The following is a 16,045-nucleotide window of genomic DNA, read 5'->3' as shown; positions in this document are numbered from 1 at the left end:
TAAAGCGAGCAGGAAACATAATGTCCTCAACTGACAGCTATATTACAATTAAAAAAATCAGGCTAATTAAGGGTGAACATAACATGCAATATACACAAGGTACAAAGGGGGATAGATTGGTTGTTATCTGTATCCCTTTTAAGGATATTTACCTATTCTTTATGGTTTCACTAGAACCTGATTCAAATCTCTTGCCATAACCCAACTGTATTATTTTGGTTATTAAGACATGGTTGTAGAGGGAGGACTGGCACTAGCGGACAATCAGTATTCGCTGCAGTGTCCCGGTGTTGTCCATTTTATTGTAACACTACCTACACACAAATCGAGTTTGATCACTGTTCAGTTCAATCAATCTAATATAGATATCAAAAACTGGTAAATTGCAAAGTTCAATAGGATAAATGCACTGTGAAGTAAAGGTGTACATGCTCCAAAATTCAAAGGAAAGGTCTCATTTGTCAGATACTTGTATGATTTGAAGTTTTCTGACCTGACAGATTATCATTATTTTGATTCTACAATCAATATTGATCACTATTGATCTAATGGAATATTATTATTGTTGATTCAACTGAATGATCCAAAGGACTTCTTGATCAAACTGGAAAGTTGACCCATTCATGGTCAGCTGAGGAGCTTCCCGAGAAGAGAAAATACTTAATCATATTAGAATTTTAAAGTTTCTTTACTCAAATACAGCCTGGGCAGGTCATTGATAAAGCTTCAGTGCTCAACTTCAGTCTAGCTGCAGTGATGTCTCAGCATGCTAAACATGGCTGTGGTATCTGGCAGGATTGCCTGGTTTACAAGATTGGCAAACCTATAAATTACGTAAATCATTTTAGTTACATAAGACACACTCCCTTCTCCAGCAAGAGCAAAAAAAGTATGGTTTGTCCCACAGGAGTGCAGAAATTAAAAATGCAGATACACTTATAAAGTATATCTTCAAATACATTTCAATATATTGTTTTTATCAGGTTTATGTTTTTATGTCAATGTTTTTTGGTGGCATTCATAGATATGCTGAAATTTAATAAACCTTACCATGTCCTATTTATTGTACAGCGCTGCATAATATTTTGGCGTAATAAAACTACTGTTTATTAATAATAATACACAAAATAAATAATAATACAATAAATATTAGTAGCTCAGCTGCATAGGGATACTAAATTTGTATCCTGTGTGTCTACAAGCAATAGCCTCACATACATTTACAAATTGCACGTATTCAGAAATAGCTGTAAGGATCATTTTTCAATCACAAGCAATTCTTAAAATGGATTAGGCACACATTGCCTTTTGATCATCTGGTTCTCACCGCAGTTTATGAGTCCTGTGACACAAAAAATAAAGGAAAGCTACAAAACCTTTATCCCAAATGTGTAATTTCAGCCTGCCAGCTCTGGTGAGTATGGTCATGCTACTGTCATTTGAGAAAAAACAAAGGAAGTTCTGTAATTCCAAGCTTTTAAAATGAAAATGTTTCTTGCTTTCCCTCATGCAAAACAACTTGCTGAACTAAATGCCAAATTAGGTTTTGAACTCCATTCAGATAAGATCATTTACAGCTAATGAAGTTCTGGAAAAAGTAAACAAATAAAAGGGATAATTCCAGCTTACTGTACAAGTTGGTATTAGTACATTGACCCTTATTAGTAAATTATGGGTTAGAGTTTAAATGATTCCACTCATTGCAATAATTGACTGTAATATAATCTGGACACAAAGATTCACCTCTAAAGAAACATTCTATGGTTTCTTCATCTGGGCATTACAAAGGTGGGACACATTAGCAGTTTTGGAAGACTAGACTTAATTGTAAGGAGACCATTTATTTTACCACCAATCCTCCCATAGGATAAAAGTTCATGTAATATATTTTTATCCTATTTACCTGTAGACCCCCTCACTGTGTAGGCAATAAAAAGCTACAAGTCTGCTGCTGACCCTAGCAGACTCATTACTCAAGAATCTATAGTATTCCCCTTCACTAATACTCTGAAAGCCACATAAAAGGATTTGTAGGGAGGGGACAAAAGTGACCAAAAGTGAGCAAAGAAAACGCGGAGGAGTGAGAATAAATGCAGCTTGTTACCCCCCGCCCCCCAAGTAGTCAGTTTTCTAGCAAGTTTAAATAATGTAGTTAATAGTATTAGTTAGATGTATATTTCATAAAAATGTAGTAGTACTTTAGGTTACCAGAGGATGCTAGGGGTTTCTAGTAATATAGGTGGCTATAGTATTTTCAGCAGGGGTTCCCAGAAAGCTTGAACTTTTTTTTTCGAGGGTTCCCTCGTGTTAAAAAGAACAAGAAACACTGTGAATAATAACAAATTTATTTCGAACAATAAAAAAGCATCAGAACTGTTACCTTGTAGATGTAGATTTAGTTAACTAAATAAAACTTATAAGGGTACACACACACACACATTTGTCTGTCACGATAATGTGAAAAAAGTCTCTGGTAAAAATCTAGAAGCCTTTCTGTACAGCCATCACAAGTTGTCACCCAAAACATCTGCAAAAGATATTTGTGAGTGTGTACTTGCATTGCACATAAGGGACCTATATGATTATGCTGCCATCTAGCTTTAAATCCTAACCAGACCATGTTACAATTAGATTCATATCTGAAAAAAATAACTATAAAATGCCTGTTGTGGTTGGTATAAAGAGATCCTAATTTCTCTGCTGCAGTAGATGTTAGAAAACATAAAGGACCAGATTCATTAAAGCTCTCCAAGGCTGGAGAAGATTCACTTTCATCACTTGGGCGTGATCCAGCAAACCCTGGGCGATCCAGCAAACCTGGAATGGATTTCTTCAAAGTCATTTGCTAGCAAATGTTTTGAATCCTGGACTAGATCCATTTCAGGTTTAGTGGATCACCCAGCTTCACTGATGAAAGTGTATCCTCTCCAGCCTTGGAGAGCTTTCATAAATCAGGCCCAAAGTGTGGATGCATGTAATGTTTCAGCATGATGATTAACCAATCAACAATAAAAGGTCTATAAATAAAGCAGTGAATCTGACATTCACTGAAACATTCCCTGATGGAGAATCCTCCAGGCCTATGTGTTTCAATGGCAGTAATTAATTATTCACTAGGGAATGTTTATATGAATGTCAGACTTAATTCTGATCTCAGCAGTACTAAGATTGGTTGTTGGGGGGGGGGGACCTAATTATGCCTATTCAGTTGTATTTTCCCCTTCCAATAAACAAAAGCTTTAATAAATCAGAGCCAAAGGTGGGAAAACCAAAAGCTTCCAAGGAAGTCTGCTCCCTCCCTGTGAGCCTTTTTACTGTTCACGGCCATAAACTATTTTGTTAAAAGTCCAGTAAGAGTATTTGAATTTGCAGAAGCAGAGAAAGTTCCACCTTTACAGAAGAAATGTAGATTTACATAAAACTTATGCTGCCTGCATCGTTGAAAATACTGACTTGTGACTGCCCATGTATTCATCATGTGCAGTTCAAATTGCTTCATCAAGAATAAGTGTAGATTTTATAAGGATTTCAGTTAACTTTTATCTATCCATGCTTAGCTGGCTTGCTTTTTTAGTATCTGGTACAGAAGGTATTTCTGCAAATTAACGATTACACTGTGCTTATTTCAAGTTTCATACTAATGACTTGCCTGTAATTTGATGGCATATGATGCTGGCCTCCCTAACATGACATAAAATTCTTATGCATGGAAACAAGTAGAGGATCTGGTACAAAGCGATTCTAATGACCTGACTCTTTGGGGAGCAGAGTCCAAACATCCTGTATTACAAAGTCTGAATGGTTCAGCTACATCACATTTGTACTTTCTGAACTTCTGACCAATCGGCCTTTTACTCTCTGGCCAAAAATGAGCAGCAATAGCTGGATACATTCCACACATATAATTACGTTTTCCCAGGACATAGTATTACTTTGTAGCTAAATACTAAGGGGAAGTGCAGTGTTTAAACTTTCTTGCAATATCTTATTTCTTCATTATTTCCTTTAGGGAAAACATGCACTTGAAAAACAGCCATTTAAGACAAAGATCACACAAATTTGGTCCTTTCCCAAAAAACAAACAGTATTAGGAATGTGTAGGGTCTGTCTAATTGAAGGGCATGAGAAAGATAGAAACGAGCAGAAAAGCTAACTAGCGAAACCGCATCGACCATAAACGTATCACGAAAAAACAATACATAAATAATTAGACCTGAACTATACCTAACTACCTTTGATGCTTTATAGTCTCTGCCTAAAATAGCTGTGATCAACTGGTAAATACATCATAAGCCTCCTATTTGATTCATTAATACATCAATTGCAGGATTTTATTTTCAATAATAAGAAACATATTTCAGACTGAACTATATCTAAGTAACATGGTACCACCCGGAGGCAAACACCATTATTGCAGACTATTTACAAGACTTACAGCAAAAGTATTGTAAAAGCTATGCACCTTATTAAACAAAACACAATATTTTACTTGTACAGTAAGCATTTTCATTCTCGCTTGTTCTCTTTTACATGCTGTATGTGTACTGTATAAATAGTGCTATAAAACTACAAGCTGTGTAACCTATAACTGTGACACTGAGACTCATTGTGCATTCAGAACTTTCAAGTCAGGATCTACTATAGGATGATGTCACAAAATAAAAACTGTACAGTAACACACTGAATGCCAACTGCATTATAATATAGGGATCTTTGTAATTGTGTGTGTGTATATATATATCCCTTGAAGCACACATTTTTGAGACTGCAGTTGAACTCAAATACAGCCTCTTGAGGTGCACAATATATATGTCTGTGGTGGTTGAAAGTCATTTAGCGCCAGGGAAGATTCCTACTGCTGGTGTTTTCAGTATTAATATACTAGAGCCTTAATGATCCCTCATGGTAGGTGATATATCAGCTGCATGTTTCAATTAACTCTATCCATCTTTAGCACATACAGATGCTCATAGTGTCCAGCTTTAACAAGCCCAGGTTCATAGCAGATACTTTGTGGAAAGGGACCTAGCTATGCTGTAGAACAGTTATGAAATAATTCAACAGGTTATATTTATTACATACTTTCCTATTTCTTTCTATGAGTAATCAGTGAATTATCACCTGGAAGTATAGTCTTGACAACATTCAGCAGTAGATTTTTTTTAAGCATGAAAGAAACTAGAGAAAAGTGCAGAGTAAAAGCTAGAAAAAAATCTCACCTCTGACCCTTACTGAAGACAACCATTTTTTTATACATTTACTTTTGTATCACATAAAAAAGTTACCTTGTTGTCGGCCTGCTGGCTTGGCATTGCTTGGAGAACCACTGGGTTTGTATGCAGCTGGTCCAGGTTTATAGGAGCTAGGCATATTCCTAACTGGTTCAGCAGAAAAGGCAGTGACTGGTGGAGCTTCCAGTGAATCTCTGTACATATAAAAAAAATTAATTAAGTAACTTTAAATTTTAAATTAAACTCAAAACATAGCAATCAAAGGAAAATTGGGCTTAGGCCACATAATCCATGAGAAAGGACTGCCTGATGCCTTAAATCCAACCATGTGGGTAAATTTTACACTTTGTTAAAAGACCTACTCTTTCTTTACTATACTAGAACACGGTTAAAGTACAATGTTGTTATTTTGTTTAATTGAGTAGGGAATGGCTGTATGCTGTCTGTGTCTCACTGAAGAGAATATACCTTCTCTTTCTGTATAGGATACACTACAAAAGAGGATATCTTTTCAACCTAGGAAAATTCTTTTTTAAACCTTGTTGCTCAGAACAGCCATTAGTGATTGTTTTGGGTGACAATTTTAGAAATGATTTCTGTAGTGCTAGAAACCTGTAGTGTTCTACAGAGAGGAAAGGAAAGGAGATGCACAGGAGACGTCCCACTGCAGAAACTATAATAGTTTTCATTGGTAGTTGGTTATTTATTTACCTAGCAAGGCAGATTGCAAAAAATGTTTTGGGATACCTGTATAGAGTTTTACTCAAGAAGGTCACAAATGATTATCTACCCCATGTATGGACCCATGCACAGCTGTCACAACAAGAGTCCACAGTGGCAGATTTCCTCTGTGCCTGTTTTCAAACTTTTCACTACACTATCCAAAACTTTAAAAAATTTGCTTTACATACATTTTAACATTTATAACAGAGATTTAACAGCACAACAAAGTATTAAAATACAAAAAAATGAAATACACAGAAAGAATACAACAGATGCAGCGTCCCAAAAAATAATGTATGCAAAACATTTCATAATCAACAATGACATTACAAATAATCTGGCAACAACATATATTTAGTACAGCATAAACATGAGACACACAACAATAAAATTGTGCTCAAATACTCATTATATGCAACCCCTGTAAACCTGCTGCATACCATCACAAACATAAAAAAAGATAATATTAGGAAATAAAACATACAAACAGAGGTCCCATTCAGTGAAAATGGCAAGAGAAAATGATCAGTAGGTTCAGAGATAAAAGCAAAGAAATGGAAAATTGAAGTTGATGATGCTTTCTAAATCTCCAGTTTGTGTATAACCTTTCTATTACACCTAGGCACAGTGCCAAACAGATGCAATCAAAGTTACTTGGCTGTATGTTCGTTACCACAATAGTATCTCACCTCACAGACTGCTCACTGGTTATCACACCAGTGGACCTTCTTGCTGGTTTTGGAAAAGGTGGTTTAATGATAGGTTCTATAAGAAGAGCATCCAAGAGGGAACGATAGACAAAGGGACCAGACAGTCTAAGAAATCAAGAGAATGAGGAGTAGAAATAAAAAGGGGTTGACAATTTTGTACAAGACAACCCATACAAATAGACAAGTTTCTCTTTTAATCCTTATACACCTAGCAAGTAAAAATGTTAAATTAAAATAAATGTTTCAGATGTTCACTTGATAAGATTTCCCAGTGCATGAACTTTACACTTGGTGAAAAGGTGAAATGATAAATGTGTATTATGGTTTAGTAAACTTATAGATCAGAAAGATTTAAATATATATATCTAGTCACTGCAAATCCACAGTAAAACACTGTGTTAGAAAAGGGGATTAATTCCAACTATAGTAGATCATGCTCAAGCAAAGCACCAGCATAATACCTGGCCTGTGCACCCACAACAGCAGTCACAGCAGCCACTGCGCTGGATTTACTCTTGGAACTTTGAATTGGAACAGTACCAAGAACTGGGGGAGGACAGGGGGCAGCCTTTGGTAGTCTGTCCAATGGATTTTCCATTATGTTTTTCTTTACTTGCACACTGACACAAGAAAAGTAAATAAATATAAAATAAAAAAGATAATATGACTTTAAGAAAAAAGAAAGCGTTAATAAATTGCAAAACTGTAGGGTCACCTTAATAATTAAATGCCTTAATACATCCTTTATTTTTTTTTTATAACCCAGACTATTTTTTGCCTTTAGCCATAAATACGATTTATGATTTAAGTGCTTTAAACTAAGATGCAGTCTGTCTTTCTCTGCCCCTTGACAGGTAAAGGCAAATGGAAGCAAATATTCATGATAAATTCTTGTTTAGGTAACAATGCTTTGCCAGCTAAACACAAACCCAGTTACCAGCAGCTGAAAGTCAATGTTCTTTGTTCCCAGGAACATCAATGTAACAGTGAGCTTCCCCTAGTATTCAGTTCAATGTGTTTTAATAGGTGCACTTGTACAGGTGTGACCTTTGTTCAGTAAAGAGTATTTCTCGGCTAAACTTATATTCCTTGATAACTGGTGATTTAAATGTAGGCTTCCAGGTAAATATTCTCATTACTGATATACTATTTGGTAAGGCCCTTTTCAGACTTTAGGTGTTAGCCACTCCTAGCCGCCCCTCAACAAGAAAGGGTTCAACCCAGCGGTTGTTGTGTCAACTGCAGTTCAACCTAAACCACACTCAACCATCTGCCGTTCAATGTTTTTGGAAGCTGATTAATAAAGATGAATTCTGGGCTATCTCAACCTTCAGCAGCAGAAAATAGTAATGCAAGCATATACCTTCAAAAACATCCAGTGGGTGCTCCCATTTTTCTATACTTAAATTGCCACCTTGAAAATTAGCAATCAGACCACCTGTCTTTTTCAAGGCCATAAACAAAGTATATAATTCCTAAAACTTTAAACATATTTGTGTTTTGAAGTTATAACAGCAAGCCTGAACAACTATATTAAATAATCTGCATAACAAACAGTATCCAGTGCTGGGTCCTGTGATAAAAAGCCCCAAAATAAGTGACGGCAATAGGAAAATGTCACCTATCCCTTACAGTGACTTAGAACTGTGTGTAAAGTCAATCATTTGGTGTTTACTGTATGAGCTTACACCATGATTGCTCAGCATATGTTGCATCTGGAAACCACTGATTTGTACCTTGCCTGAGTCAAAGACGACTGTGTAAATAATGATGATTCTTGAATGGCAGGAGACTGTTCTGCCGAAGTACCTGCTTTCACATGCCTAACCAAAAGGAAAGAGCATCAAACAAAAGAAACAATATAAAACACTGAACGATGCAGTTGTGGAATGAGAGTAGAAAAAAAACTGAATGCAATTAAACTGTGCAAAACCCATAATTATTCTTACATACAATTTATGAATTTTGGAGTAACAATTTAAATATTTTAACATAATAATTACCTTGACAGACATTAAAAATGCATTAAAATACACAAAACATTCCATTTTCCACTTTTATGATTATATTACATTACTGTCTGTTTTTTAATACCTATATATGCAGGTTGTTGAATTTTAATAGAAAACACTTTGTTTGGTGAAGTTTGCCAGACTTCATTGACAGTATACTACTGTCAGGATGTCCAATGTGAAAGTTAGTTCTCTACACCTAACCAAGGCTAAATTCAGAATTGCTGCAGGAACAAGCTTTCCTGGCATATCCCGGCCATCCATAGCGTCACACAAAGAACTGCTCAACATAGGCTAAAAGACTTTGAGTTGTTTACTCAGCAAAGTAAATTATCTTTGCACAACTGGACTGATAAAGTATGCAGAGCTTGAAATAATTCACTGTAAATTATTCCCTGAATGTGAACATTCACATAACTAAACTGAAATCTCCAATGTGTACTGAGACAGTTCAAACTTGTGTAACATAGTTGTTCTTTTGAACTTGCAAGAAGTGTTGGTGCAGCCCTAGTATATATGAGTCTTATATGCAAATAGCCCCCCACCAATATTTTCTTGTCTTTTCAAAAGGTAATGCTCAACAACAGTACAGACAAGGTTTGGTCCTTTGCAGTTTTTTACAATGTCCACAAGAGGGCAACAAGGAAAAAAGTATTACCCGCTCCATACTTCAGTAAACAATAACAAAAAAAAAAAAAAAAACATAAAAACGCACAAAAAAAATCTACACCTTTTTTTACTGTAAAAGCAAAGATTGCATTACTGTGCATAAAATACCTGAATGTTTGTGACGTGGCAGAAGCCATAATAACAGACTGCCCTGCAGCTGATTGCAAAGTAACCTGTGAAGGAGGCAGAACTTCAAATGTCTGAGTAGCAATGCTGCATTTTTCCTTAGGACTAGGCTTTTCCCCTTTTCCATTCTCCAGAAAGGTATTCTCCAGCGTAGTACTGGGAACAATTGTGGTAGACCTTTAATTTTAAAGGATTAGAAATAGTTTGTATATGAATACAGCAACCTTACATATAGAGGAAAGGACCAAGTGCTAAAGTTAAGTTGCATGAAGATCCCTTTTATTGCAAACAGTACTTTACTAGCTATATTTAGTAACGGAGGTAAAAAACTGCCACTTTATCTGCATTTAAAACACAGTGGGGGTATTAAAGCTAATTATCATCCAAGTGCAGGTTAGCCAGTTACAGCAAATAAACTAACAGCAACAGACAGCACCGTTTCCTGTTTAGCCTACTGTATCAATAAAACCAAAGAGTTACCTTACTTTATGTAAAGATATAAAGTGCCATTCAATACAAAAGGGGGGACAGCAATACAAAAGGGGGGGCAGAAGCCCAACCTGAGAAAGGGTAAGCAGGTATACGGCCAACAAAGTCCATATGTACACAACAATGATATGACAGTGGGCCTCATGTATAAAATTGGAAAGAAAAAACTAAAAAGGGCAGGATGTACTAGAACAATTGGCAATTAGTAAATTAGTACATTAGTAAATTTAAAAAAATTAACAAGTGTTGGACCAGGCACAACTGTTTTACCAGTTTGCAACCTGGAGGCAATTTTCATTACTTAAAAGTGCACAAGAGTAAAGAAGAACTTTAGGTAAATGTAAAACACCTGTATACACTCTCTACTGAAAATATGTAAACATAAGAAAAACTTTCATCACAATATCATGCACTGGGCAGTCTGGGTTGTCAAACATTCCTACAGTACAGATTGCTGTCTTTCCAACAAGTGTCTGGTTATTCTATAGTGTAGGTGGAGGTGTTTTAAAGGGAACATCCTTAAACTGCACAAGCTTGCTGTGATATGCTCCATATCACATCTAAAGTTAGCCTTCAGGAGAGTAAAAGGTACCAAAGCTTTAAAAAATTCATTTGGGCGGTAATGAATACCACAATAAACTGTGTACTAGAAGCATTCACTATTGGACTGAACTTCAACATCATGTGACATATCCATGTACAGTATTAGTTTCTTTGTATTTAGTTATCAGTGTCAGATGTAAAAATTGAGCAATAAAAAAGTCTAACCTCATGTAAACTGATGCAGTTTTAGATATTGTAGCTACTTGACTATTGACATTTAGAGTCCTAATAGTAGCAGGTGGAAAGGGTGCACATTTTGGCAGAGACTCCAAAGGATTGTCAAACAAAGCCCTTCTAATGAAAAAGAATGAAAAAAGAAAGAATGAGAAGCAGGCAAGCCAATAGATAAAACAAATAGAAAATTCACAAGGAAAATTAACTTTTTTTAGAGCAGGAAAAAGTAAACCCTGCAATTGCATTACACTTAGGGATTGTGTCTAAATGTTATTTTTGATTATTAACATGATCAAATTACAACTGATTCCTGTGACCAGCTTCAAATACTTGATGCATCACCTACTTGTTCAATAACTGATCTAAATTAGGACTGATCTGATCATATATCTAATAGATATTTCACATGTAACACAATGGGCCTGATTTAATAAAGCTCTCCAAGGCAGGAGAGGATACACTTTCATCAGTGATCCAGCAAACCTGGAATGGATTTCTTCAAAGTTTTTTGCTAGCAACTATTTTCAATCCTGGACTGGATACATTCCAGGTTTGCTGGATCACCCAGCTTCACTGATGAAAATGTATCCTCTCCAGCCTTGGAGAGCTTTAATAAATCAGGCCCAAAGTGTGGATGCATGTAATGTTTCAGCATGATGATTAACCAATCAACACTAAAGGGTCTATAAATAAAGCAGTGAATCTGACAATCACTGAAACGTTCCCCGATAGAGAATCCTGCGCATCTACGCGTTTCATTGGCAGTAATTAATTCTTCACTAGAAATGTTTATATGAATGTCAAACTTAATTCTGGTCTCAGCATGGCTAAGATTGGTTGTTGGGGGGAGGACCTAATTCTGCCTATTCAGTTGTATTTGCTCCTTCAATTAATTTTAAAACACTGGATTGGCTTCTTTTATAGACAAGAGAAAAGGGTTTACATTTTGCTAGAGGGAAAAACTTTATTTCTGTAACTGTGTAAGAATTATCAAGCTCATTTATTGAATTCCGCTTCAAAATAGTTTTCATGATTACCAGTAATTAATTCAACTCCTCAAAATAAATCTTCATTTTAACTACAAAAATTTAGTACATAAAGGAATCTTATATTAGGCAGCTTTCCCATACTTCCATTTAATAAGTAGTTTTGCTTAAAAATGCATTTCCCGATATATTATTTTATTGATTTTAGGTACATTTTTAGCAGTCCTTTAAAGAGAATGGTGGGGCTTTTGATATAGCCGTTGATGGGCACATTACTTATTCTGAACTTCACGTCTTTTTCTGAAATTCTACTTTGTGGTTCATTTAACTTCAAGGATTCAAACTGAATTATCTTGGAGGGTACTCTAATTACACTTCCCCAGAAGCAGCTGTACTTAATATAAGAACACCAGTTATAGAGGTTTATATCAATTTAATTCTAATTCCAAAGACCTTTATTTAATTAAATAATCGCTTGATTAGAGAAACCCTTTAGGTTCTTAGCTGAAACCCTCAAAAATATTATTACAATTTTCATTGTTGGTTTAAACATAAGTATATATATAAGAAAAAGGAAAGAGATTTATAAAATTTCCATTCTTTCCAGAAATTGAAAAAAAGTTCATGCAAGGTAAAATAACTCCATTTATCCCTAATTTAACAAATAACAGAAGCTTGCTACACTTCAGTGTAATTGTAAAGATCTAGGTCACAGTACTTTACCATTGTAATGTACTGTAAAATTATATTTTGTATGAATAAAAGCTTTTAAACAAAGTAAAATCTTCAAGGGAAAAACTTCTAAAGTAGGAATGGAAACTTTTATGTAAAAATTAAAACCTGCTGTGTTTTTGTTTTATCTTTATTTTTACTTTAATGTTAAATCTGATCATGACAGGTCAAAACTGTGATGAGATTATATGCACATCTTCTATTAACTTGATCCAAAAAAATAAATACAACCAATTTACTAGAATGTCAGATGTGAGCTTCAAACTCTGTTGAAGGCCAGAACTATTGGATATCCACCATCTTTCAGCAAAATTGCTCATACGTCATAAATGTGTGGATTGTACAAGTGAATTGAAAATATCGATATTTGGCAAAGCTTGTGACCAGAGTATGATTACTGTAAGGCATTTAAAGTGTTTGTTTGCTGGACTGAAGTGTACAATTTGAAATCATGCTATAAATGTGAAAGGAAACTGAAAATGCAGGATGAATGCACCGCGGGGCAAAGAGGTTTTCTCCATAAGGAGTGTAAGTAAACCTAAAAAATAAAAAAAATAAAAAAAAAGATGCGAGCTGGCAGGTTCTTTATTGCAAAAGAGACAGGCTATATTACTTCTGTAATAAAACAAACCTACCTTACCTGTTCACAATCTGTTTAATGTACATGGAGCTGTGCTTATGCAGCTCAGTGAACAATCCTGGCAAAGCTGGCTGCTGGGAATGAATGAACCCCCTGCACATGTGTGGACGTTATGTCATTCTAGCACAGTCAATTGGGATGAATAATTCCAAACCCAAAGAAGGACTAGTTGAAAATATCTGTGCTGGAATGAGGAAAGGGAGTTTAGTTAATTATAAAACAGGATGGTAAGTTTTTTTTATTGCAGAAGAGAGACAGAATTTTCTTCTTGTAATAAGTTTTAATTCTTCTTTAGGCAGAGGTCCTATTTTAAAAATTTACAACAGCAGGTATTGTTTATGAGAAGCAAAAGCTGTAATTTTAATGTAAATGTGTCCTAAGTCAATATAGCAAAGTTGATAAATCTTTCTTTGTATTTAGCAAGGATCATACTAAGCTATACCTTTTATAACAATGTCAGTGGTTACTTTCAAACACAGGTGAAAAAAGCACACCAAATGACCACAACAAATGGTTTACCTGCCATGTGGATTTTTTGAAGAACAAGGATCCACGGTCATCTTATCAGGCAAATTTGTGTGAATAAAATCAGGACAAGTTTCGGCACTTCCAGCTGTTTTTGTGGGTTCAGGTTCTGACCTGCTGTGTGACGATTTATATACATACCAGTTTTGTTTTAAACACAGATCACAAAAAGGCTTTTTTTAAATGAATAAAAAACAGGGTTTGGTCAAGTGATGGATTTTGTTAAAGTTAGAAGTGTGTTGACACCAAAGTGCAAACATACATTTCAGTGATAAAAATAACCGTTATTTAAGATGATTTGCAATCCGTATAAAAGGATTTAATGGGTTGTGACAGAATGAAGGGGCAACTTTGCAGTGAGATTTGACAATGAGTGTCAGTTTAATGCTAGGAATAAATGTGAAGCACGTACAATTCCTGACCAAAAAAAAAGTAATGAATGCACTCATTCTCATTTACCTATCTAAATGGCCCAAGAATGACACTTATGAAATTCTCCTTAAAACCATTGTCTATTACTTGGTATCAGTAATAAACAGAACAAAACAAAAGGCATGTGGTGGATTGGATGGTGCCATTACACTTTATTAAATACACAACTAAAGTATTCAAAGTATCCACTATACTATTCATGGGGTGAGAAATGCACCTAACACACTGATAAGCCACAAATGAAAGCACAACAGCAGCCTAAGACTACTGCTGTTGCCGCCATTAGAATGTCAATGGGATGTAGCTATATGTAGCTATGGTTGAACTTGATGTACTTACAGGTAGGTCCATAAATATTTGGACAGAGACAACTTTTTTCTAATTTTGGTTCTGTACATTACCACAATTCATTTTAAATGAAACAACTCAGATGCAGTTGAACTGCAGACTTTCGGCTTTAATTCAGTGGGTTGAACAAAAAGATTGCATAAAAATGTAAGGAACTAAAGTCTTTTTTTTTTTTCTTTACACAATCACTTCACTTTAGGGGCTCAAAAGTAATTAGACAATTGACTCAAAGGCTATTTCATGGGCTGGTGTGGACAATTCCTTTGTTAGGTCATTATCAATTAAGCAGATACAAGGCCCGGAGTTGATTTGAGGGGAAGCGTCTATGTGGAAGACAACATGCGATCAAAGGAGCTCAAAATCTGGCAAAATCCACAGTTTGGTACATCATGAGAAAGAAACAAAGCACTGGTGAACTCAGTAACGCCAAAAGACCTGGATGTCCATGGAACACAACAGTGGTGGATGATAGCAGAATCATTTCCATGATGAGGAGAAACCCCTTCACAACAGCCAACCAAGTGAACAACACTCTCCAGGAAGTAGGTGTATCGATATCCAAGTCTACCATAAAGAGAAGACTGCATGAAAGTAAATACAGAGGGTGCACTGCAAGGTGCAAGCCACTCATAAGCCTCAAGAATAGAAAGGCTAGATCGGACATTGCTCAAAAACATCTAAAAAAGCCAGCACAGTTCTATAAAAAAGCCAGCACAGTTCTGGAAAATCATTCTGGACAGATGAAACCAAGATCAATCTTTACCAGAATGATGGCAAGAAAAAAGTATGGAGAAGGCGTGGAACAGCTCATGATCCAAAGCATACCACATCATCTGTAAAACATGGCGGAGGCAGTGTGATGGCTTGGGCCTGCATGGCTGCCATGGCACTGGGACACTAGTGTTTATCCATGATGTGACACAGGACAGAAGCAGCCGAATGAACTCTGAGGTGTTCAGAGACATACTGTCTGCTCAAACCCAGCTATATGCACACACTGATTGGGAGGCGTTTCATAATACAGATGGACAATGACCCAAAACATACAGCCAAAGCAACCCAGGAGTTTATTAAAGCAAAGAAGTGGAATATTTTTGAATGGCCAAGTCAGTCACCTGATCTGAACCCAACTGAGCATGCATTTCACTTGTTGAAGCCTAAACTTCAGACAGAAAGGCCCACAAACAAAAAACAACTGAAAGCCGCTGCAGTAAAGGCCTGGCAGAGAATTAAAAAGGAGGAAACCCAGCATCTGGTGATGTCCATGAGTTCAAGACTACAGACTGTCACTGCCAGCTAAGGGTTTTCAACCAAGTATTAGAAATGAACATTTCATTTTCAGCTTTTTAATTTGTCCAATTACTTTTGAGTCCCTGAGATGAGGTGAGTGTGTAAAAGAAGGCTTTAGTTCCTCACATTTTGCAATCTTTTTGTTCAACCAACTGAAATAAAGCTGAAAGTCTGCAGTTCAACTGCATCTGAGTTGTTTCATTTAAACTTAAGTGTGGTATTGTACAGAACCAAAGTTAGAAAAAAGTTGTCTGTCCAAATATTTATGGACCGAACTATGTCTTTTTGCAACCTGACTTGCTTACCATGTAACTTTGTGGGGAATAAAAATTAAAAGGTAAAATATACCATAGCA

At 35.8% G+C, this 16,045-nt stretch overlaps 1 protein-coding gene across 10 annotated transcripts in view; it reads right to left on the bottom strand.

Moving 5' to 3' along the window:
* Positions 1-16,045, bottom strand: part of PDLIM5 (PDZ and LIM domain 5) — a 97,241-nt gene that overhangs the window by 15,035 nt on the left and 66,161 nt on the right. For 8 of the 10 annotated variants that reach the window (XM_072405574.1, XM_072405578.1, XM_072405577.1 and 5 more), the window contains 7 exons: positions 13,615-13,737; positions 10,729-10,857; positions 9,454-9,648; positions 8,401-8,487; positions 7,126-7,284; positions 6,644-6,769; positions 5,286-5,425 (listed from right to left, as the gene is read on the bottom strand). In XM_072405574.1, coding sequence (XP_072261675.1) covers positions 5,286-5,425; positions 6,644-6,769; positions 7,126-7,284; positions 8,401-8,487; positions 9,454-9,648; positions 10,729-10,857; positions 13,615-13,737 — 959 coding nt within the window. The remainder of the gene's footprint in view (positions 1-5,285; positions 5,426-6,643; positions 6,770-7,125; positions 7,285-8,400; positions 8,488-9,453; positions 9,649-10,728; positions 10,858-13,614; positions 13,738-16,045) is intronic. The other 2 variants (XM_072405576.1, XM_072405579.1) reach the window with 1 other exon arrangement.

This window comes from Pyxicephalus adspersus, chromosome 3 (assembly GCF_032062135.1).
Source record: "Pyxicephalus adspersus chromosome 3, UCB_Pads_2.0, whole genome shotgun sequence".
Lineage (NCBI taxonomy): Eukaryota > Metazoa > Chordata > Amphibia > Anura > Pyxicephalidae > Pyxicephalus > Pyxicephalus adspersus.
The sequence above is the reverse complement of the archived record's forward strand: the minus strand, read 5'-3'. Positions and strand labels throughout refer to the sequence as shown.